The following is a 25,164-nucleotide window of genomic DNA, read 5'->3' as shown; positions in this document are numbered from 1 at the left end:
TTCTATTTCAAACTATTTTGCTACTATTTTTTATACTTTCAATTATAAAAGTTAATGATGAGTTGTGTACATCTTTTATTGGATACACAGATTCCTGTTATCATAGGGAGTCATTACAAATTTTACTGTGAATATGAAATTTAAATCTGCATGCTCTCAGCCTTTTACTCAAGTGAAGTGACATGTATGAATCTCGTCAGAGTATCAGGGCAGTAATACCTACATAGCAATGGTCTTTAATCAGTGCTGTAAGCACAGGATATCTGTCTTTAATTCTTGCACAATATTTGCAGACATTACTATTTGAATAGAGGTCTAAAGTAGCAATAATAAGCTGCAGTCAGATGTGATGGAAGATTTTGTTCCACTATTGACCTTTTTCAGCATTCTATTTCTCTCAGTGGCTTATGTTTTATATAAAAGATACGTCAGACACAAGAAATGAATGGCATTCATTTTTTAGCATGAAATTGTACCCATCATAATAATTTTACCAGAGGGTAAAATAAGATGGTGTTAAGCATTTATAATGTGTGTGGATTTTACTGATCAGTTCTTTAATTTTATTTCCAGTTTTACAATGTTAGTTTTCTTGCCATAAACATTTGTACACTGTTAAGGAGAAGTTACTGTTAGTTTTCTCCCTGCTGAACAAAGTAAGCAGGGACATCTGAGTAGTACTATGTTTATTCAAATAATATTTTAGAGCAGTGAAATCTAGATTCACTCATGCAGGTAAAAACCAGCAAATTATATCTCCTGCCAGCTGGCTTATTGTCACTAAGGTGTGGAGAAAGCAACTTTTAAGAACTTCTTATGAAAGAAAATACCGTAAATCTGCACTGAGTCAATTTAATAACATTATTGACAACTTTTTTTATTAATGGTTATTGGGGCTGTGATAGTTTCTTGCAACATGTCAGGTGCAGAAAGGAACATTGATCATGACTGAAATGCTGAGATGCTTTAAACTGAGAGTTAAAGAAGGTTATACAAGATTAAAACTCTAATAATGTTTTAATAAAGTTTCACAGATTCCTTTTATTTTTTGTTAGCTGAGGAAAGCAATTTGGTTTTCATTCAGATAAAAGACACAGAAAATAATTTTATATCTTTGCATCCAAAAGTCCTGCTTATTCTGGGGAAATCTGGTCAGGTGGGTTTTTTTTACCTTTCTGTCTTTATGGTTACATTACAGTTAATCTCTGGAATAAGCAAATGAGGGCTTGTCAACATAAGAAATGAGATTACACTTTTTGTTTAAATGCATAATTTTAAAAACAATTTAGTGAAATGCAAGCTTGGTTATACTTTTTTTTTAGAATAATAGGAATGATAATGAAATTTTCACGGAACTGTATCTTTTCTTTTTTAACATGTCTGTAAAAAACAAGCAAACAAAAAATAATGATAATAAAAAAAATCTACCAAAAAAGGTTCTCATATATGATTGAAAAAGCCTAGATTCTAACCAAATACTTGAGGAGGGATGGGGTCTGTGTACTTACATGATTACTTGAAACTCTACTGGTACTGTATTTAGAGTCATGTCCTAATGTCTTTTACCAGCAGGTACAGAGGAAGAGGTTTCTATATGCATTTGACAAGCTTTGAGTCAGAATTATTTCTGGTGTCTGTTTTCCTTAGTGAGAAGAGAAATAAGATTGTAGGACAAGTATCTTTGGGTGTGTTTTGTATGCAACATAGGTTACATCCACTTTTCATTTGCACAAAAAGAGAAATTTTTAAAATTTAACTACTAAAGTAATTAATTTTTTTAATTTTGTTTCCTGGTCATATGTTTTTTGATAGCAAGAATCATAACCAGCTGCAGAAGAGGTCATGGTTTACATAGTAATCTACTTGGCTCTTACTAAGCAAGACAAATCTATTTTTTACTGTTATTAGTGATGACATTGGCCAATTCTGCTAAAATGCGTATATCCAGGCATGTTCTTAACCTGAAATGCCAGTTTTATCCAATCCAATAAAAGTCATAATCTCTGTGCTTAATGGCTGAGTGAGTCTACACAGCCTGTGTATAACTGAGCCTGTATTTAACTGTTTTGTGTCATGTACAAAGAATTAGTATTTCCTTGTGGCTGAAAGACAGATGCTTACTATTCCAAATGTTTATAGTAATCTTAATTTCTTCTTAACTTTTTTTTTTAAAGACAAAAAAAAAAAAAGGAAGAAAGCTTTTGTGGTAAGCCTGTAATTGAAATGCCAGAACGCTCTGGCAGAACTAAGGAATTGGTTATATATAATTACTGTGTGATGAGTCATATGATCTGTAGACAATAGCTATTTCTAAACTGTAGGATCAAGCGCTTTCTAGCTTCAATTTTCATATGTATGCCCTGGTCACTTCTGCACTTCTGGGCTTCAATGCAGAGAAACAGTGGAGCACCCAAGTTATGAGGGAACTATATTGCCGTCTAGATGAGTTTCTGATCTGGATAATCAGTGTAAGAGGACTGTAGGGAGCATCAGGGGAACACACTTGCTTCAGACAAGCAAAGTATGTCTGTAGGTTTTGCCTATATGTAATGGGATGATATTTTATTTTAGCTGTCTGGTTTTCTCATGCAGTTACTGAAGAGGAGAATAGATTAGCCTCTTAAGTGATTGCAGGACACCTACTGCAATAGAATCCCAGCCTTCATTGGAGGAGTCCTAATGCTAGTGTCATAGAAATGATTGCATTTTTGCATAGATGTAAACTTGATTCAAACTTTCATTGCAAATTTAAAAACTGAAGTACTGTACTCCTGCTTTAAGCATTATTACTGATGTATTTTATTCTAGCATTGAGAGAAATAGCAGAATTTGTGTTTTGTTTTTATTTCAAATGCAGTTGTCAGCTTTGAATTCTGCGTAATCATAGTTTAGTAATGCTTTTAAACTAGTTTTAAAAACAGTATCCTAGAGGCCTAAAGTTTCAAAAGGGAAGCCTAAGACTAGAAGAATAAGAGGTAGTATAGAACTGGCCAACTTGATTTGACTTGCAAGTATGTATGGAAATGTCGATTATATTGGTGGGTAAGGTCATCAAATTGCATTCTCAGGAAAAAAGAGAAATTGTTATTGTCAGCTTGTCAAGTCTTGCAGTATTCTGGTTTTTGTCTCATGCAATTCACTTTTAATGTGAAAACTAGTTCCACTGAAAATCTATATTTGCATAATTTGCATAGAGCTATCCTAACACAAAAAAAGAAAATGCAAATCAGTTTCATTAAACTTGGCCAAAATTATGTAGGTATCCTTTTTCTACTAAATGAACGTTACAACTCTTAGTTTTCGTCAATTCGGGATAGTAGTAAACTGTGTCTTTGATAAAGCTGCGGTTTGTGCATGAAGCAAGCGGAGCCTGTTGTGAAAAATAAGTAGATTGATGGTTGGCTATCTTAGTCAACTTTACTCGTTGTAAAAGTATTTAGCAATGCCTTCCCACAGCATGCATTTCAAAAAAAAGATTGCTTCACTCTGTTCTGTAGGTAGTCTTACGTCTGTCTGCTGTAGAGAGTAATTATTCTTCGCAGGACAGTGTACTTCACCTGGAAACAGTTCTGCTGAATCGTTACTCCTCACTTATTAATTGAGTGGTTCTTTCTTCTGTTATAATGTTGTGAGACTTTTTCCTGTTTGGGCCTTTTAGAGATTTAAATAATACCTAAGAGCTAGTGGCAGAAAGGTCATTAAAACACTGATTTTGTGTTTACTTTGGATGGGCAGTCTTTTATAGCTCACCGGCACAGAGCTTCACTGCCATTAAGGGGAGGAATGAATCACTCCTGTAGACTGCTTAAATTTAAAACTTTCTTTTTAATATCACTTTTATAAAAATAGTTTTTTATCTTGTTTTTAAGGACTTGGAGAGGAGGGAAGAGTTGTAAGATAGAACTTATTTTGCATTTTCAAAAGGCCGATTTTCTTAAATCTTCGGGAGCGTCTATTGCATTTGATTTCAAAGCATGCTATTTGGCATGTGTAATGGGAGTATTTGGGTAGTACAGCAGGAAAATAAAGTGAAGTGAATTAAATGCTGTACAGGGATAATTTACATACAGAGTACCATATCTCTCGTATAATTCCTTCAAGCACCGCAATCAAGGCAAGTTTCTCCTGATATTTTTTCCCTCCAGGATGAACGAGGAAAGTGTCTGTTAAGTGCTAGTTTTGAATAGTTTGCTGTGTTTACTTTGATCTCCAAAGGCTGACATATTCAACCTGTCTTAATTCCCTGATATTGTCTGAAAACAACTTTTTGATAGCAAATTTGAAAGAGAATTCCATGAGAATACTTGACTGGAAAACTTAAGTTTGTATCGCTGATGGTGTAGTGTGCGCTCAGCAAGAATTTCATGCAGGGAGGAGATCATCTCATTTGTCTTACTGCAGAAAGGCTCTCCCTAGAGCTAACAGTGGATAAAAGATGATGCAACACTGGAAAGCTGAGCTCGACACCTTTGCAGGTGTATATATAATATATATATAATTGCACATTATATGACTGTGTTTAGGTAAACACATATGTTAATGGCTTTCCACTATATTTGTGTGTATCAGAGAGAACTCTATGTTAATGAAACTTAGTCACTTGCATATGTGAGTGTAAGAAAAGCAGATTGATTTTTGTTGTTGAGAAAAACAGGCCTCTCCGTTCTGCTTACGTTTCACAGCTACTGTTTACTAACAACCTGCTAAATTTGTATACTGCAGTACAATCTAGCTAATTTAATGTGGGGGGTTTTTTTAACATGTTCAACGGTTGATCTGATTTTCTGTGTTGCTTTCTGGTCGATTTTGGAGTACAGTAATAACAATTGCATGTAGTTGCTGAGAGACTATTTGACTAGCTTTTATTATAAACTTCTTTCAGTAGAATTACATCCCTATTACTATACAAAAACCAGATACATGAAGATGAAGATCTAGTGTAGTAATACAGAGATCATAGCAGATATCCTCTATGGCCCAGTCAAGTTACTCGACACATGTTTTTCATGCTGCATTACCTGCATCCCAGTACACCTGCCAACGCCCAAATATTCTGCATTATTGAAACCTGTTGACTTGTTTAATATTTATTAAATGACAGAAATAGTAGTTAATAAATGATATCACTTCTGGAAATAAGCCACTGACTTTGTTTTAGATGTCTCCTTTCTTTAAACAGAATTTACAAGCCAGTGGATTGAAAATTTGCAAAATGTCATTGTTCTGTTTTGGCCCACAACTAAAGGATCTGATTTAGAGTTTACTGAGGCCAAAGGAAGTGCTCCACTGAGTGTGGGCTTTTTAGTGGGATTAAGTGACCATTTGCATTTATTCTAGATTGTGAAATAGGCTTGACTTTTGAAAGGGTCAAGAATGTAAATAGCTCTCAAAATTTTAGCATAGGAATCAATTTTGTTTGAAGAAAGTTACAAATACTTTATTTAAGGTCTCTTTTCCCTCCCCTTTGACTGTATTATCAAGGCAGCCAGTGAAAATAGGTTTAACAAACGGTAAAATTCTCAATCGGATCACATAAAAACCCCTAAGATTGTCATAATGTATCTTTTACATAGGCTGTATTGGATAATATGTCAAGAGTAAAGTTTGGGAAAGGTTTTTGCTTTGTGATAACTGCTTGTATATCAAGAAACTCCATAGCAAACAAAATTTTAACATTATCTTTGTTGCTATGGAAATTAGGACTGCAGATATTTCTTGTTTAGCTTACATAAAGGAGGTGACTGGTGTTTTGGTCTAAGTATGCTTTATTTATTTGCGGCAATCAGGTTTGTGTTAGGACTGATTTAAGAATTTTTTGTCTCTAATATTGAGTAATCTCTTCATAGATGTAGTGTAGTTTCAGTACTCAAAAATGAGAAGTTATGTTTATAAGTTTATAACCATATATAAATGTAATTTTATTTTTATACACTAAGATGCAACGAGATGCCAGTTCAAACAGTTTTATTCCATTGTTTGCACTGCTAGAAAGTTTGTGTCTATATGTAAACATGCAATTGGATTTATAGCTGTGTCAGTAATTTTTCCAAGACTGTGTCTCCAGTTATTCTAAAAAAAACCCAAACCACCCATCATTGAAATTGTTATTTATCGTTGAGTCTTAATTTTTTTCCTGGAATTTAATAGTTATTAACAGTAAGCAAATATTTCTTTTCTAGCTATTGCATCAGTAAGTAACCCAGGAAATTACACTTCACTTTCTGATTTGTCTTTCCTATTGCAGGCGAGCTCAAATCTCTTGCTTCCTGCGCCATCATCACTGTCACCACACTCCATGCTAAGACTGCCAGGCACTCTAAGCACTCCAGTGAATCCTCTGTATTCTTTCACTACTAAAAGTGGTAAGTTTCTTTCTTCATTTCTTCACTCTCTGCAGGGAATGGGTGATGACTTTCATGAGGATTTTTTTCTGCCTATATAAATTTTGCTGTGCAGCTCTTTCAGGGAGTGTCCTGGTTGTTATATGTGATATTGTTTATAAAGTGCAGTGTGATACTGATATATGTTCCCTTGTAATGCGTTTTTTCTTTAAGCCATAGACTTATTTATAAGTGCTGTAAGTTCCTAGTATGAGATTGCTAGCTTTTCTTAACTTAATATTCTGATAATATTTTAATACTTACTGTAGTATGTTAGACACTGCAAAACAGTCGTATTTTTCAAAGCATATGTATGGATATAAGAAAACAGTAATAAGAAAAGCTGTTTACTTAAGAACCATAGTGTTCAGTAGTCTATTTGCAGTTATGTTTAATGTATTTTTAGGGATTTGTTTCTAAAGACGTTTTGTATTGAAAGATTTTGAGAAAAAGGTAAGCAATGAAATTATGCATTTTTGTGATACTTTGCTCATAATATCTTTTGCATTGCTAATCACAATATTTAATAATAAAATTGATAATTTTCACTTTTTTGGGCACCTGTAAAATAAGACTGAAAATTGGAAACTTAGTTTTGAAGTGGATTTTTTTGTTGTTGTTCTATATTGAGGAGAGTAAAAAGAAATCCAGGGGGAGGGTGGAATATATCATAAACTAAAAACAGATAATAGAGATTTATCATAGAATCATAGAATGGTTTGGGTTGTAAGGGACCTCAAAGACCATCTAGTTCCAACCCCCTCCTGCCATGGGCAGGGACACCCTCCACCAGACCGGGTTGCCCAAAGCCCCATCCAACCTGGCCTTAAACACTTCCAGGGATGGGGCATCCACAGCCTCTCTGGGCAACCTGTTCCAGTGCCTCACCACCCTCACCGTAAAGAATTTCTTCCTAATATCTAACCTAAATCTACCCTCCTTCAGCTTAAGGCCATTACCCTTTGTCCTATCACTACATGCCCTTGTAAAAAAGTCCCTTTCCAGCTTTCATTTAAAATGTAGATAGTAAAGATAGGAGTAGTCTCTATAATTATATAGAATTATCTCCTAAGGGCAGACAATTTTCTTCACAAATCAAGTTACGATTACTTTTTCTGAGCGGTGGAGGAAAGAGTCTTTAGCATGGTCTAAAAATTTGACCACTAGTTTCAAGATTGCTTTTAGTCATTAATGCAGATGGCCATACACCAATTAACTTCTGTATTTCCATTTTTCTACCTTAATGAAAGAATTTAGAGCCATAATAATATTCATCCACCACACAGCAGATGCTTATTGTTTCCCGAGTATGTAAATTTCACAGAAACAGTAAAATACATATGCTGTCTTATTTTAAATAATCACAATATGTAAGTGGGCTAATCCTGTAAAGAACACTAACATATACTTTAAGTTGTTTTAAATGGCTATACCTAATATTGCTCAAACCAGTGCATTTTATTGTCTTGAATTTTACTTTATGCAGAAGCACAGATAAATGTGCTGATGGAGACTTCTTAAATAGCATGAAGAAACATAGATATATGTTGTAGCTGTTCATGTGTGCCCCCAATGTAGTTGTTTCCAAAACTGACTAATACTTCAAGATGATCCTCAGGTACAGGATATTATTTATGCAAGGGAAGTATAATAAAGAAGAAGTACATTTTAATGGTCGTTCAACAGTCAATGAAAGCAATGAGAAAATTAAGATTTTTAGGGGAAAAAGACCATAAAAATACTAGTGGACCACAATTGAAATAGATTTTTCTGTAAGAAAATCTTTTAAAATCCTAAATTACTTCTCTGTCAATTTGGAGGCCTCCAAGTTCTTCTACTGAGATAGAGTTGTCTTCAGTGAAACATATGAGAAAGATGTACTAATCTATTTTATCTTTCTCCATTAGTTATAAAGTGTGAAGATAGGTTCTCGTGTTCATAGCTCCTAACTACCAGTTTAATTTTACTTTTGAATTATAGAAAATTTGTACTTAAATCTATTGATTTATGAATTGTGCTGGAAGCGCAAAACCTTTTTTTTTTTTTTTTTTCTCTCCTGTGTTGGTTTCATATACACAATAGATAAGCTTTTCTGTACTTATGTTATTGGGATGTTGCATTGTTAACAACTGCCTGTAATACAGAGATCCTTCATTTCTGTCCAGCAGATGGTTACATATTCCTGGGGGTTACGTTGGCAGTTATTCAGTCTTCTCATTCTCACACTTTACTGTCACCTTTTGCTGTGTGTTTAGGGCTTCTTAAAGCAAAAGGCAGAGTTCCCATTACAGTGAAGTCCCTACAGGCAGCATGTGTAAAGCTCTGTTAGCAATCTTTTTAACCATGTAACTGGTGTACGTGCATGCTGTATTAACTTGATAAGGTTGCAGATGATGTCTTGTGATATGGACAGTATAGTAGCCTGGATACATGCAACACTGTCTTCTTTTAAGAAGACAATTTAATTATCTAGGTCTTGTGTTAGGTAGAAACAGTGGAAAAACGGGGTTTCCAACCTTGTGATTTGTGGGCAGTAGTAGTAATACTGCACGTCTTCCCTGACTTTTAAATCTTTTTGTATCCAGATATATTTGCAGAAATAGCTGTGAATGATTTTGTCATACTTCAAATAAAAGTAAGATTCACTACTGTGCTTTGTAAACCTGCCTGTTCATTTTAACAGATGGTTCTGTATGCTCTCAAACATACAATATGTTTTGGCTTTTCTTCCAGTGCACACTTCCACATGTATATAGACTTTCAGAAAGCCCCAGTCCATGTTCTGCTATTTACCTTCCTCACTTCCCTTAAGATAGTTATCTCATGGTCACTGAGGGAGGACTGCCTTTGTCTCCAACCAGTTCTGCCTTATTCATTCTTAGCATGCTAAGGGGTACAACCCCCTTAGTCAGCCTGTCCAGCATCTGCATGAAAAAGTTGTCCCCAGTGCATTCCAGAAGTCTGAATTGCTTGTAGCCCATGTTTTTGTCTCTTTAGCAGATGTTGAGGTGGTTAAAAACCTCCATAAGAGGCAGAGCCTGTGATTGTGAGGCTTCTTGGTCTGTTTAAGGAAGGTTTTCTCCACTTCCTCTTTTTGATGAGGCAGTCTGTAGCAGATACCCCCTACTATGTCCATATTTTTGGCCTTTCTTCCAATTCTGACCCATACACTCTTGACAAACTTGTCCACTGCTCCATAGCTCTGTGCATTTAAGCCTCTCTTCCCTACAGCACTCTCCATTCTTGTCTTCCCTATCACTCCTTCCTCAAGAGCCTGCGTCCACAGGCTCTCGCAACACTCTGGTTAAATTGTAAGAATTCACTTTATAAATACTTTATGTGAAGGAAAAATTCACGAAACACTGAAAATATGGTTCAATGCCATTTAGCATTCTAATATAGCCCCTTCCCTCAGCAACACTATTTTGTGAAAGCAAACTTGAGTTACTTGGAAACCACTTGGGCTTATGCATCCTTGAATACTTCATGGTGTGATAGCAAAGATGCCTCTTCTTATTTCAGTCTTCCCTCTGTTCTATTTTTAAAGACTTACACTGAGCACTCCTTTCTGATTATTTAATTAATGTTTTAAAAAGGTGAACTGTTACCTTTATGAAGTGACTCCATATAGAGTGAAACAATCTGCTAGTGATCTGCATGCTCAGCTGTTGTAAGTTCTAGTTTTAAACTGATGTATTTCCATATCAGATCCTTCCTTGTCTCCTTAGAGAATTTGTTCAGTTATGTTTTTTTATCCCTGATCTTGAGTTTTACATGTGATGCTTAGATAACCTAACTTACTTTGTTCTAAATCAGAGTCATGGAGTGGTTTGGGTTGGAAGGGACCTTAAAGACCATCTAGTTCCATCCCCCCCTGCCATGGGCAGGGACACCCTCCACTAGACCACGTTGCCCAGAGCCCCATCCAACCTGGCCTTGAACACTTCCAGGGATGGGGCGGCCACAGCTTCTTTGGGCAACCTGTTCCAGTGCCTCACCACCCTCACAGTAAAGAATTTCTTCCTAATATCTAATCTAAATCTACCCTCTTTTAGCTTAAACCCATTACCCTTTGTCCTATCACTACATGCCCTTGTAAAAAGTCCCTCTCCAGCTTTTAATTTAAATTAAATAATTAATTGTGTAATCATCAAATAGAGAGTTTCAGCACCTTTCTCAAGCACAGAATGTTCTTTATATGAGATGAGTAAAGACAATATCACAATATCATTGAGGTGGGAAGGCACCTCTGGAGACTGTGTAGCCCGACTGTCCTGCTCAAAGCAGGTTCATCTAGAGCAGGGTGCTCAGGACCATGTCCAGCTGGGTTTTAAATGTCTCTAAGGATGGAGACTCCACAACATCTCTAGACAACCTGTTCCAATGTTTGACCATTCTCACAGTAAAGGGTTTTTTTCTTATGTTTAATTGGTATTTTGTGTATTTCAGTCTGCATTGGTGCATGGGATTATTCCTCCCTGAATGCAGGACTCTGCATTTCCTTTTGTTGAACTTTGTGAGGTTCTTGTTGGCCCATTTCTGCAGCATGTCCCTCTGATGTATCAGCCACTCCTCCCAGTTTTTTATCATATGCAAACTTGCTGAGGATGCACTCAGTCCCATCATCCAGGTCATTAGTGGAGATGTTAAGCAGTGTGGGCCCCAGTATCAACCCCTGGAGTGCATCACTAGTGACTGGTGTCCCATTAGATTTCATACAAGTTGTTACAAACCTCTGTTCCCTGCAGCTCAGCCCATTTTCGGTCTGCTGCGCTGTCTGCTTGCACAGTTCATCTTTCATCAGTTTGACTGTGAGAATGTTGTGGGAGACAGTGTTGAAAGTGCGGCTAAATTCAAGGTTAACAACATCCCATCTACTGCTTTCCCATCAATGTTATAAGTTGCTGTGCAAGATATATATTTAAAGTTTTGTCAAGAGTATGGTTAGAATTACTAGAAAAAAGTAATTCATTTTGACAATTAATGAAGTAGGTACCACAAAGCAGATACAAGAGATGGAGGAACTTGTTTCTTATGCATTATGTATAAAGCACTTCATTAGAGAGATTTCTTGAAATTTAGCAAAATTAAGTTAAATTTAAGAAAACATATTGTGTGCCTTCCTCTCACAAAGATCACGTTAAATTTGAGAGGAAGGCATGTAACTTAGGTTTTCTTACTGCGCATTCTGATAGCCTGTCAGTTGGAATTTTTCATCAAGAGTGTAACTCATTTTGCCATATCGGGCGGGTTTTTTGTGTCTGCAGCTGTGCTGATAGCTATTGCAGTTGTTTGAAAAGTTTGCTACGTGTCTGTCTTTGGAGAAGGTCATCCCCTTTGAGTTTTACTTTTGTAATTTGGATTCATGAAGTCTTATGGCTGGTCCTATTATTCTGTTATTTGCTCTAAAATTTCTTTATGCTGTATATATATCAGATAATTTTATTGTTACTTGATTATTGTTTAGTACACGTTAGGAAATCTGTCCCTAAAAGTATGTAATGCTTAAGCTTGCTGAACTTCTTTTCTTTCTTTTTGGTAATAAGAAAATTTGTCCAAGACCTTTGATAGTCAGAACTGACGTTTTGCCTTCCTTGTGCTGTATAGCTCTGCTTATGCTCATGCTTCAGTGCTAATTTTATCATACCCATCCTGTAGTACTACTCTGCAGCACTGCACTGTAGCATTATCCAGGACTTTGTCTTAGAAGTTCCTATTTTTTCCTTGTCATGTTTTCATCTTTGTACCATCTTCCAGGATAACCCATTTCCTAGTTTTTATTTTTAAAGAAATAAGGAAGTAGCAAAAGCTCCAGCTATCAATTACCCATTCTCTGAGAGACCTGAAAACCCCTCTGGTTTTGTTTGCCTTCCCTCCTTAAGACTGTGAGCATCTTTGGATGGTGAAATCACTTTCCTATACTTTCAGACACTGTTTTGCAGATCCGTGGCATACCATGAAAGAAATGGCCCACATTTTTAGACTTTATTCAACAGTGACTCCTCAGTCACTCCCACTGCGTTCAGGGCATGTTTTCTAAAATAAGTTTTAGGTTTCAAGTAATTGTAATTAGCAGTGACCCTAACTGTTAACTATGTGGGAGATAGAAGCTCAACTATAAATATGGCACAGATCTTTTCACTAAAATTTTGACTTCAATAAAACCAGTTAATTAAACTTGCCCTTAAAAATTAATTACGTATGTGCTAGAAACGTGATGGTTCTTGTATCTTTAAAAAATGTCAAAAACAAAAAACACAATGCTTTGGCAGGGTTGAGAACAATTGGAAATTTTCTCTCCATTAACACAACTGACAGTCAAAGGTGTTTTCCACCTATATAAAATGAAAGCTTCAAAGCACTTTTTCTCACTTTCTGAAGATATTAACAAAGCTGACTTTGCATTTAAGTTCTCTGTTATATTTGATAGACTATTCAAACCTTTTTTCAGTCTCAAGTAAACAGTAAAATAGGTTTCTACATCAAAGATATAAAAATATTTATGCATCAGCTAAATGCTCTTAAAATAGTGTTTTGATTCTTGGTTTTTTAGAAGCAGAAAAAGGAGGTACATGGAGTAGCAAAACTCACGTTTTTGTAGAGATACTGCAGAAACACTGTCAAAAGTTACATCCTCATATGTATGTTGGTATCATTGATTACTTTTTTCCCAATATTTCATACTTTGTCCCCAACTCTATAACATCTGTCTTCAGTATTACCGTATTCCTGGAGGACTTTAATGGTTTTGTTTGGTTTTTTTGAGGGTATTTATCTTGCTTCTGACATAGTTTTGTGTCACTTAAGGAAGAATGTGTGTAGAAAGCTAGTTCAGTGTGGGCTTACTCTTTTCATCTCTTTTTACCCCTAACAGTTTCTCATAAGACTCATGCAAGCTGTCATTGAAAATGTCTCAAATGAACAATTGAAGTTTTACAGAATAGCTCAGTTTTCTAATTTGAGAATAAACAGTAATAAAATATCCTGAAGAGACTGAAGAGATATTAAAAAAGATGACAGAGTATATATTAATTGAAGGTTGTGTGCTATATAGTCCAAGTACAACATGAAATACAATATTTGTAGTATATCTCTGGCTATGTTTGGGTACAGGTTGATGGCATTTTCAAAGAGGACTGAAAGAGCCGATTGACAGAGAGAAGGTGACTGGGAGAAAGCATGTGGTACAACCACCAGCCTTGCCGGGTTTCCCACGCTGCTGTGCTGAAGTTAGATAATGCTGACCTTGGGAGACCATTTTTGTTTAGTGGGAGTGCCAGTAGGAGTGCCAGTTGGAGAAATCTGTTTACTGGGATCCAATCCATGCAGGCAAATTGAGTGGCACACAGATCACTAAATTTGTACTTTTTTTTTTGATCCTAACATATTACTGTAAATATTGTATTTCATCAAATATTAAAATAGGAGTGAAATCTCTTCCTATTCATTTTTTAAGAGAAATAGCTTAAGTCTGTGTAAAAAAACTTTTTGTGGAAAATATAAACATAAGAAAAGAACTTTCAGGTTTTTGTCTTGAAAGAATCTGTGTATATCCATTCCCTGTTAAACTGTAATGTGTGTTGCCTCATTAGCTCACCCAACAGCTTCATTTAGATTTGCTGAGATGGGGAAAGCAATTAAGTCTGCAGGGCTGCACAGATCAGAGCTATGGAAATGGTGTAACAATTTGCCATAATGTCTAAGTCACTTTGAGGTATTTCTTTTTAGCCCTGCATCTTCTTAAAAGTGGGGCAGGAGCATATTGTGGTGACGAGTACCAAATACACACCTAAGAGTGGTTCAGTACCCATGCTATTAGTTGAAAGTGATTTGAGTGTAATACAAGCTGCTAGGAGGAATGGGTGATGATGAAAACTGATTTTCATTACTTTTGTACATGAGAACGTCCTTGTGAGATTATTAAACGTTAGCTACTTCTCTTTTGTAAGCAGTCTTTCAAGTTCATTAGTATCGGTGAGTTCTCTGGGCTTTTTTTTTTGTGCTATTGATTAAGAAAATAATGAAGTGACATTATGAAGCCTGCGCAAAAGGTTTTTAATAGTGTTTTCCCCAGCGGCCTGATACGTTTATCTTTTCCTATTTATCCTTACTACTACAGAGGGAGAAACTCAAGTTTCCTGTTCACCACAGGATAGATATAACGGCCTCCATGTGATGAGGCGGTCCAGTGGGGGAAGTATCCTTGACTGGTACTCTGCTACCAATTGTCTTTACGTCTTAGAACCTGTAGAAATACAGAACACTATTAATATGTCCTGTAGAAGTGCTGCCAAAATACAAAGTGGTCTAAGAATACATGAGAAGAAATGCTTGCAGGATGGTTAGCTTCCTACAAGCTACAATCTGCTTATAGTAGATTCTCTCATGTATTTGAAAAGGGTGAATGTGCATTAAGATGAAAGAAATATGTGCCCAATTCTTGTGTCTTACTTCTCAGTTATGTTTCGATGCTTTTATGCAATTTGCTGTTTTCCTGCTCTGTCATATATCTGAAGAACTAATCCTGCCTGACACATTTTTCAGAAATTCAACCTTTTAAAAATTTTCAAGAAAATTATTCTCATATTTTTATGGGGATGGATTTTTTTTTTGAAATGCAGCTTTTTCATTTAATTTTGTAATTGGACAGTGGTTCTAAAAATTTGAAATTTTTGCCTATAATTTTCTCTTGCATTCCTAAATGTAGAAATATTAATTACTTTTTTGTTATTATAACAGGTATCTAATTGCAACTTTTCAGTATTCTCACATTTTGCTGCAATTTGTAGAACTCAATTGCTTCTAACTTTGATTGCATCAAGTATGTATGTTTTCCTTCATTTAGAAACTGAATTACTTACACCCCACCACCCCCCAGTTTGGATAACAATAACATTTGAAATCTGTTACGAGGAAGTGCAGAAAACTAGCACTTTTTAAGATAATAAACTTGGGTTATTTTAGTCCCTATTTTTTGAGTATATTATTCCAGGTTTTTATTTTCTCTTGTTAACCAAAGATAATACCTTTACATTCATTATAAGGCTTTATTTTAACTATAAAGCACTGCATAGACACAGAGAAATTATGATAACACATTAAGTTTTATGTCCAATTACCAGAATTTATCTTTATTTTTCAAAAGAGGGTAAGAAAACTGAGTAGAGACAAAGTACCATCTAAACACCACAGATCAGATCTTCAGCAAGTGTGAACTGACTTAACTACACTGAAGTTAGGTAAAAATATTTTTACCAAAAGCAGAAGAACATTAGGTCTAAAATGTTTTTTATATATGTCTGTGTGTTAATTTGAATGGGAACTCCCCTGGGGAAAATGGTCATTCATTTTAAGATATTTGTATCTTTCTCTTTTACTTAGGGGAAAATTAGAAGAGAGAAGGGAGACAAAAAAAACCCCAAAAGACATTATTATTGTTGTTGTTGTTATTATTATTATTATTATATCATAGCAGAATGGAAGAACTGAAAAATTCAACTTAATATTTTTCTCAAAGTTGATTTTCTTTCAAAACAATAGAAACATCCATCACAAGGTTTTTTGGTTGGTTTTTTTTTATGCCTCTCTGGTTCTTTTATAAGCTATTTTGCTATACCATTTACATTGTGAAGGCAAGGCACTTGAATATTGTGTCTCAGTTTCTTCAGTGTAAATAGGTAATGGAGGCTTGGTTGTCACCTGCAGCCAACCTTTGCATGTACTTCCCTGATCTTATTCCTTCTGCTACGTCACTAGAGCTATCTCTGGGATGTTCCACCTTGCAGCTGACTTTGGCAGTAAATAAAAGTTAAGGGTACAAGGACACAGCTGAGCCCTCACCGTGGCTTATAGGTAGCTCAGGCGATTCTGCAGGGGAAAGAACTTCCTCAGAGCTCTGTGGCCCTACTGTGCCGCCAACATCAGTTACCAATGTCAGAGTTTCGGCTCAAGGCACAAATACAGGACCTTGTTTTTAAGGTAGAAGAACTGAGTGTTTACATTTATAAAATGAATAGTAAAAATGAATTTTTAATTTGAAAACAAAAGGTGTATAAATAGATCCATCTAACCACAAAAATGTTCCAACAGAATAGTAAAGACATAGAGACAAAACCATTAACATTAATGACAATTTAGTTCTTCTATTTGAAAAGGTTGGTTATGCAGTTTCCTCTATCTGATTGATAAGATGTTATAAATGTCAGAAGAGTTTGTATTTTCTAGCTAAACTTGCTAGAATTGTTTATACTGAGATCAAAGATACACATGTTCCTTTATTATATGTTCTTTTTCATGTTTCTTCTAGGCAAGTTAATTAAAATATTTCACTAAAAATTACACTGAATACAGAGCACAATAACAGCAATCTTTGAAGATTCCAAAAGAACACCATTTATATTTACTTGAAATTGGTGTATGTTAGGGTAATTACTGCTGTGCCTTCAGGGTAAAGGAAGTACTCTCAGCCAAATTATACAAGGGTGTGGATTAAATGAAGCATTACTCTCTGTTTGGCAGCAGTGGATATAGATTGCAAAATCAGGGTGTGACGTAGCACTGTGGAAAGACTCTGCCAAAAGTGATTTGGCCTGAGTGTGCCCTTACTTTCTCAATTATGTGGATCCTAAACCAACCAAATCTAATTAATTCCTAACTAGAGAGGTCCTGTTAACTGTTTTCAGTCTGAGCTTGTCTGTACTTTCAAATAGAGCTTGTCTGTAATTTTTGAGCTATTGAGCCACAAGACGGCAAGTGTTGGCAAAGTGCATGCTCAAGTGCAGTTCTAGCTGGTTTCAAAGGTGGAAACAGTTCTTCTGCCCAAGGACTGTGCAGTAGAGTATCAATACTCTGTCCAGCAGAAAGTTTGGGTCAGCATGGATGCTGTCTGTACAGCAATAAGCATGAGTGAATAAGATGAGCAAATTGATACCTCCCTGTATTGCTCCAATCCTCCTGTTCCTATCGTTCCCAGAGGAGCTGGGAGGACTGTGTAAAAGACCCAGTAGCGGCCATGGTGCACATGAAGGAGGCATCTCCCTCTCCCAAGAGGAGACCTAGGTCCTTTGACTTCATGCCTGGTTTTGACCAGGTATGTTAAAAAAAAAAAAATTAAAAATTCCATATTTTTAAGATACATTATCCATCCTTCTTATAGTATGCATACTTTTACAACTATTTTAAAAACCCTTTGCTAATTTTGTAGATAGCTGTTTCACAGATAAAAATCTAAACTTTCATGGATTTGTACGCTGCTGCTGTTACCCTCATTGCTGAAGTACCAAGTTCAGTGAGAGCAAGCTTCCCTCACATGATTCATTGTACTAATATAATGCCTTTTAAATTAACTTTGGGTATCTGTGGTCCATATTATGCTCCGCAATAGACTGAGGTACCAATATAGCTTGATACTGATCGTGTTGGTCCTATAGAAACTAATGATAGAGGATGGTGTCTTGGGAAAGCATTAAGAAAGCAGAAGGCACATACAGAGAAGTGAAAGCCTCTGTGGGTGTGTAACTTACATATTGCTATTGTCACACAACCTAGTGACTCGGTATTATTTACAGACCTGGCCTCAATGTGCTGCTTCGATCGATCCAGATGAAATGAGAGCTTCACTAGAGCCTGCCTTCTCACTGTTAGCTTGCTTTCTTGCTCACTGGAGGTTGTAAGGAACAGTGACTTATTGCTTGTCAGCTTCAAATGAGGTGGTAGAATTGCCTTACGAGTTTTAAGGAGTAGAGTTTTATTTGGTGTTTTCCGCAACCTTATGGCACACTCCAGTGAAGGAACAGATTGCACAGGTTCCTTCCTCATCTTTTTTCCCCTTACAAGTAGGGCTCAGTCTCTTCAGTTTTTATTTCCTTGACTAGAGAAAAAAGCTCCAAATGACACATAGGCAAATTAAAAAAACTCTTTAGTTTTTCCTGCTCACCTGACCCCAGGCTTGGCTCTCTTGTGCTGGGCAGTCCTTCTGTAGAAGGACTCAGACTGTATAACAGATAGTATTTGAAACTGTGTATCTCTTCTGAAGATTGATTCTAGCATATCTCATGCCAATATGCTTCTAGATATCACATCCCCTTTTCCTATCCTGTCAATATCTCCTGTTTTCAGTAGAGGGCCACTGTCTCTACTTCAACTATGCTTATGCTTATGTCTATGCTTATGGTGCCTCATTGATTGTTTTGGGGTTTTTTTCCAGATTAACTGAAGGGTGTTCCAGTGAGGTGTGTTGATATAGGTCTTTCTGGAATCCATTCAGAGCCTGACTGGTCAAAGGAAGCAGACTGCTGCAGCTAATATGCCAAAGAATACAATACAGAAAATTGGAGCTTAATAATATGTTGAACATCTTTTGGTGTGATAAATTGCCTAGTAGCAGAAAATGTTTTGAGAATTCTTTCACCAAACTTCTGGTTGTCACTATCTACCAGTAGAACATAAGAGACAATTCCCCCTAGACTTTTTTTTTTTCTAGCAAGGACCGTAACTGCTAAGATTCAGTTTGTACACTGTCATTTTCTACTGTGTTCAGGTAAAGATCATAAATAGGCTCTGTTTTCTTACTCCTTGCATCTTTGAATTTTTGATTTTGGATAACCACATTTAAGCAGAGTTTGCCTCTAATAAAAAAGGATGATCTTGTCCTTGAAGTTGTTTTTTTTTAGGCTGTCTTGCTTCAGCGTAGGTATCAGTAAGGTCTGTTACCTCTGCTTGTTCAGGAGAATATGTTGTAGCTGAGCTCTTGGTAACTCCTGTATGGTGTACACTAGTTGAAGAACTTCTCTTGTGAGCCAGGTACAAGCTAAAACTGAGTTGGTATTTATCTCCTTTAAGGACACCAAGTAACACTCTTGGAATTTTTCATTTTAGAAATATATTCAGAACTTGTGTTTTGAACTATATATTGATTAATTAGTGGTAACATTTCATCTTTTGTGACCAGCAGTTCAATCTAACAATATGTTCAGCCCAATTACATTTGCTTCAGATTTGGCTGCTGCTCTGTAAAAAGCAGATACAGGAGAAGAAAGGTAATTGTGCTACTGGAAAATCTGGAGTGCAGTGCCCACTTAGTACATACCTTGATAACAGTACTTTACTGGAAAGTTGCTTCCCTTGTGCTAAAGAGCATAAAGGACACATCCATCTTTTTTTTTTTTTTTTTTTTTTCCTACATGTAAAGGATCTTCAGCAATTGAAATTGTGGTTTGGATTAAGAATCTTCCTGCAAATCAGCTTTTCTTACCAAAACAAATTATTTTCAGGGTAAGTTCTGGGAATCCCTCAAAGAGAACAAGGTGTGTCCAGGGTTGTCTGTATCACCAGTGCTTGAGTTAATAATTTGACACATGCGAATGTGCAAAAACCATCTAGGAGGATGTAACAAACAAGCGTGTGCTTTTATGTGAACAAGGCTATTAAGGCATATGTTTTGAGAGTCTCAAACTTCTAAAGTGTTACTGCGTGTTCTGTGTTTTGTACAGTTGTTTGGTCCTTTTGAAGAACCACTGTTTGTGTAGCAGTTAGCAATTAAGTCAGTTTTAAAGAAACCTAGATATCTTTCACAATGCATAATGTACAGAAATGTGTTACTTTCATAATAAGCTATGGAGAAGAATTTCCTGTCCTTGAATATTCGGACCTCAGTAATGCCCCTTCTCTTACTGATGAGTATGAAAACTTTGGAGTTGCTGCTTTTGCGTGGATTTTGGGTTATTGGAGATGCAGTATGAGCATAGTCGGTAGCGTTTTTAGCTGCTGCTGTTAGTCGAACCAGAGAGGATGGGTTATGTAATTAAGCTTATATGTTAAAGTACTGCAGTTTTTATCAGTTTGGCACTACCTGTGTGATGATGTGAAAAAAGCTCTCATGTTGTTACAGTAACTACTTAATCAAATTGTATTTCATGATACTATAGAAAATATTTAGTGAAATGGTATTTCTGTATTCATACTGAACTTCATTCTCATCAATATTTTTGTTTACATCTTTAGACTTGCTGTGCCAATACTCGTTTGTAAAATTCCCGTACAAATAAGATACAAATTCACTCATTAGGACTGTAACTTTTACTTGTTGGCTTGATGCTGAGATAGTGTAAAGTCTTACTTTCTTCTAATACCAGTTGCAGTGATTTGGGTTGCTGATTGGACCTTGGAGAGAAGTCTGTTCTCTCCAGGATATCAGTTCTCAAAGTATGGTCTTAGCCCAAAGCTGGGCACAGTCCCTCTTTATGAACCTGCCTGTCTTGGTTTTCTGTCTTTTACCTCTCCTCAGATCAGGTACCACTTTGTAAATGAAAGGGAGTATTGCCTCCTAATGATGTTCTTTGCAAACAGTTTTCTTTCCATGAGTATTTTTTGCATACCTTTCACCAAAGACCCAAGGAAAAATCTGTCTAGAACAGATTGCTGTCTAGAACAGATCAGCTCTTTGTCAAGAGCTAATTCAAGCTTTCTACCTGGGTCTCCTGTACTTGAAGGCAGCCAAGTCATCATTTTTACTTTCTCCAAAGTAGCATAACATTTGTTATCTACATATTTGTATAACCAGTGTAACTTCTGCTAGAGTACTTGCTACACTCTCAGCCTTCAGCCGCCGTGCAATAATGATGCTTTCTAAAAAGCATTCTAAAAATCTACTGCTGTAAAAGTACTAGCGGGTTACTGTTACATTCTAGAAAACTCTGTGGACCTTATAGGTGAAGAAGACTGAAAAATCAACATCATTGAATCTGTGCCCAACTGGATTTGCAATGTGTTGCTTTAATGTTGGACTTAACTTTTCAGTGTATTTTTCTCTGTAATGGATAATACCAATATTAGTGTCAAGTGCTTTGTCATATATTATTGTCGTGGTGTAACCAGTAACTAAGCACCACGCAGCTGCTCGCTTGCCCACCCCCAAGGGGACAGCGGGAAGAATGGAAAAAAAAACCTCGTAGGTTGAGGTAAAGACAGTTTAATAGGATAACAAAGGAAGAAAATAATAACAACACTAATACAAGTGATGCACAAATGCAATTGCTCACCACATGTGAAAGGAGAGGGGAAAAAAACCCAAAAACCAGTGCCCAGCCTGTTTCCGAGCAACGATCCTGCAGATCATGCTGTTCTATGGTAGGGAATATCCCTCTGGCCACCCCTGGGTCAGCTGTCCCGGCTTCTTCTGCACCGGCAGGGCGTGGGGACCTGAAAAGTCCTTGACTTAGTGTAGACACTACAACTACCTAGCAACAACTAAAAGCATCAGTGTGTTATCATCATTGTTGTCATACTAAATCCAGAACACAGCACTATATACCAGCTACTAGAAAGAAAATTAACTCTATCTCAGCTGAAACCAGGACAATTATTTACAAGGAAGTGTATTCCAATTTTGTTACCAAAGTTGCTACAGGCCATTATTTTATTTCCATATACAGTTGGAAACAAATTAGAAGAGACTTAATTATTCATACATGTTCTAATCACTGATATGTAGAAAAACTCTTCTTAGAGTAGTTTGTTCACAAATTGTCTGAAAACTCGAAAGTGTGCATGCACGAAAACTCACATGTGGTAGGTTGGTTTCACCACACACAGGTTCTCATGAAATATCTGACCAATCTAGTTCCTGAACTACAAAATGGAAAGTAAACTTGGGAATATATTTTAAAGACATAGCCTTCTATTTCTGAAAATACAATAATCACTGTATCTGCTATGAACTTTTTTCCTTACTCTTCTGATTTTAGACCATATTAAAATTCTTATGTAATTCTTTCCTGATTTAATGTCTGCCAATGGTCCTGCACTTTTCAGGTTTAGTAATGTATTAATTGTTTGGCAATGTCATGGAATTTCTGGTAATATTTTATCAAAATTAATATTCAGTACTGGCTGAAAGTGCTAATTTAATGGAGAAAGTAGGCTAGGTACAAACTAGGGGCTATTTTGGTCGTGATGAAGACCTGAAATATCAAGCTTACTTTTTTTCCCAGCATTTTGCATCTGATGTTGCTGATACTATTTTTCCTTGAATGCAAATGTTAGAAAAAATGCTATGTATGTTCTTCAAGCAGTTACAACATATCTTTTTCTTCTTTTTTTTCTTCCTCAGTCAAGACTTTATTTGACATTGTGAGGCTACTGGGTAATATAGAAACTCAGTAGTTCATGCAGTAACTGGCTATTTTTTCTTAACTGAGAAGACTTTGCATTGCAAAAACATCAGTGGCTGATTTTGAAAAGTATTTGTGGTATTCTATGCGTATTTTCTAACTTACAGGTTTCCATTTGTAGAGCAACAGGCTAATTTGGTTTAAGTAACTAGGTAACTAGCCATTGCTGAATTTCAGTTGTGGGAGGAACTATGCAAAGTAAATTACTTTGTTTTCCTTCCTTGCATAATATTCATTCTTTGTCTTTTGTGCCTAGTCAAGTATGGGTTTTAAAGACATGAGTAGACCTCCTGAGGTCAGTAGATACTTGACTTCAAGAGTTACAGATAGAGTCAAATTCTATTTGGCTGTATTACATAGAAATTAACTGCATTAATAAATAGAATTTAACTGTACTACATATTTTTAGGAAATAGATAAGCATAAATACTTAAGAGCTCCATTTCCTCTGATTCAGGGAGGATAAGTTAATGTAGAAGCAAAAATACTACCAACCCCAAAAGCGAATGTTGCAATTTCAGTGTTGGGCATCCACAACTCTAAGGGACTGCAGTTTCTATATTTCATGAAATAGATTTTGATAGAGTAAGACCACAAGCTTTATTTAATATAATACAAAGTAAGGTGGGTTTTTTTCAAATTTAATTTAGTTAGTTTGCTTTTAAACAGTTCTGGTGAGCTTAGCAAAACTAATAATGACTTTCTCAAGATATCTGCAGCACGAGAAGAAAAATAACTCTTATTAATACAAAGTATGTGTCATAGTCTGCATTTTCCTTACATCTTTTTTATCTGCTATCTAGAACTTGTAAATAATATTGCCGATCTGATTTCAGAATGCTGATGATATCTGTGCAGGCTTATTGATGTTTGCTGTAGAGTCACTTTCTGTTGTCTACATTGTAGAAACAGCTGGATACTATAACCCCTGCTCATTTTCAGTTGTATCTACTGCTATTATGATGTTACGTTAGAGGTTGTCATAAATTAGCACGTTCCTGATTAGCATGAATTCAATAAATGTTCTTTACTTCAAAAGAATGCTTGGGACACGTGCTACTACTTGCATTGTTTATATATGGTACTGTAGAAACTTAACATTTGGAAGAAAAATGTAAGATGATGATTTGATAAGATTACTCAGAAGTAATTAGGTGGGTGTGTAGGCTACTAAATGTATTTGATTTTAATCTCTAATTAAAAAGTTGGATTTTTTAATTGTTTTGTGATGCAATAGTTTTTACTTCATTATACCTTTTGTAAATAGGGGCCAGATTCTGCCTGTTCATTGTGCCTAAGTATAGGATAAATGTATTGGTATGAAACAGTATTCTCCTCAAAGCGAGTGACAGACTATCTCCAGAGTTCCTTCTGGAGGACTGTTCTAAGTTTCAGAGCAAAGACACGTTTGTGCCCTTGTACACCTTGAACCAGGAATGAAAATTATGGCTAACCCTGAATGAATATCTCTATGCATTCTTTTGGCTGATGATAGATACAATTATGTTGTGGGATATGGCACTGCCAGAAGCATAGTGTTTTTTCGTGTTAGTGCTCTCTGATTCTGAGGTCTCTTATATGAGGATTGGAATTAGTGGATGTTAGAGTTAAAGTATCTTCTGTGGATCTACAGGTGTGAATTCAAGCCTTACTCCATTCCACTGCTCCGCTGTTACTTAGCGCTGCTGGTAAGGGCGTACTTGGTTATTTGGGTTGGGAAATCAGAGACAACCAGATGCAGTAGCTACAGATAACTGTACCAGTCTGTGGATAAGAAAGTTACTGTATTTAAGCACACTAGACCAGTTGTCTTTCTCAGTTTAGGAAGAATGTGACTGACTCATTGTTTGAGAAGCCAGAGTTCCTCTCGTACCTGGAAGCTGGGGCATCTACTGGAAAATCACGTGCTGGTGTGAAAGAAGCTGCAGCAATATTTGTGGAGCTGCGTGATGCTGAGTTGTGTAACTCCCTAGAGTTACTTTTCTAGATAACTGGTTTTAATATCAGCGTTTAGTAAACAGTTAAAAAGGTAAATACTACATACTTTTTTATTGAAAGCTTATCCTTCTGTGCAGACTTTTCTGTCTAGTCTAGTATAGTATTTTGAATGGCAACCACAGCCTGGTCTATTGACATAAATTCCCAAGTTTCTTTTATTGTGTTTGTTTACAAGTTTTCATTGTGTTAATGGGGACAAAAAGAAGCTATGCTTTTCCATCAGCACAGCTCTGTTTTGGCTTAATTGTTGGGGGTGGGGGTTGGGGTTTTGTTTTGTTTTGGGGTTTTTTGGTCATTTCTGTCTAGCTCAATCTCTAAGTGGAGAAGTGACATCTGTCAGCAGTAGAGCTAAGGCTTCTCTCATTTCTGTAAGTGTATATAGCAGGAAAACAGCTCTCAGACTGCTAAAATAAACTGAAGTTTCTCTATATAACTTATAGAAAGTAAGGACAGGATTTTATTTGTCCTTTAGATTTTTTGGTTTGGTTTGAAGTGGATAGATTTAGGTTAACAAATTGGAACCCCATTTAGAAAATGAGAACAACATTGAGGAGATAGTTCAGTCTATTTCAGATGCTCTGATAGAAGAAAAATGTGGGGAAAAGACAAGGAGAGTA

General features: G+C 36.1%; 1 protein-coding gene across 8 annotated transcripts in view; it reads left to right on the top strand.

Moving 5' to 3' along the window:
- Nucleotides 1-25,164, top strand: part of AHI1 (Abelson helper integration site 1) — a 101,063-nt gene that overhangs the window by 45,621 nt on the left and 30,278 nt on the right. For all 8 annotated transcript variants that reach the window (XM_054821169.1, XM_054821172.1, XM_054821173.1 and 5 more), the window contains exon 19: nucleotides 6,245-6,362. In XM_054821169.1, coding sequence (XP_054677144.1) covers nucleotides 6,245-6,362 — 118 coding nt within the window. The remainder of the gene's footprint in view (nucleotides 1-6,244; nucleotides 6,363-25,164) is intronic.

Source organism: Grus americana, chromosome 3 (genome assembly GCF_028858705.1).
Source record: "Grus americana isolate bGruAme1 chromosome 3, bGruAme1.mat, whole genome shotgun sequence".
Taxonomy (NCBI): domain Eukaryota; kingdom Metazoa; phylum Chordata; class Aves; order Gruiformes; family Gruidae; genus Grus; species Grus americana.
Note: the sequence above shows the minus strand (reverse complement) of the source record. Positions and strands in the feature narration are given on the sequence as shown.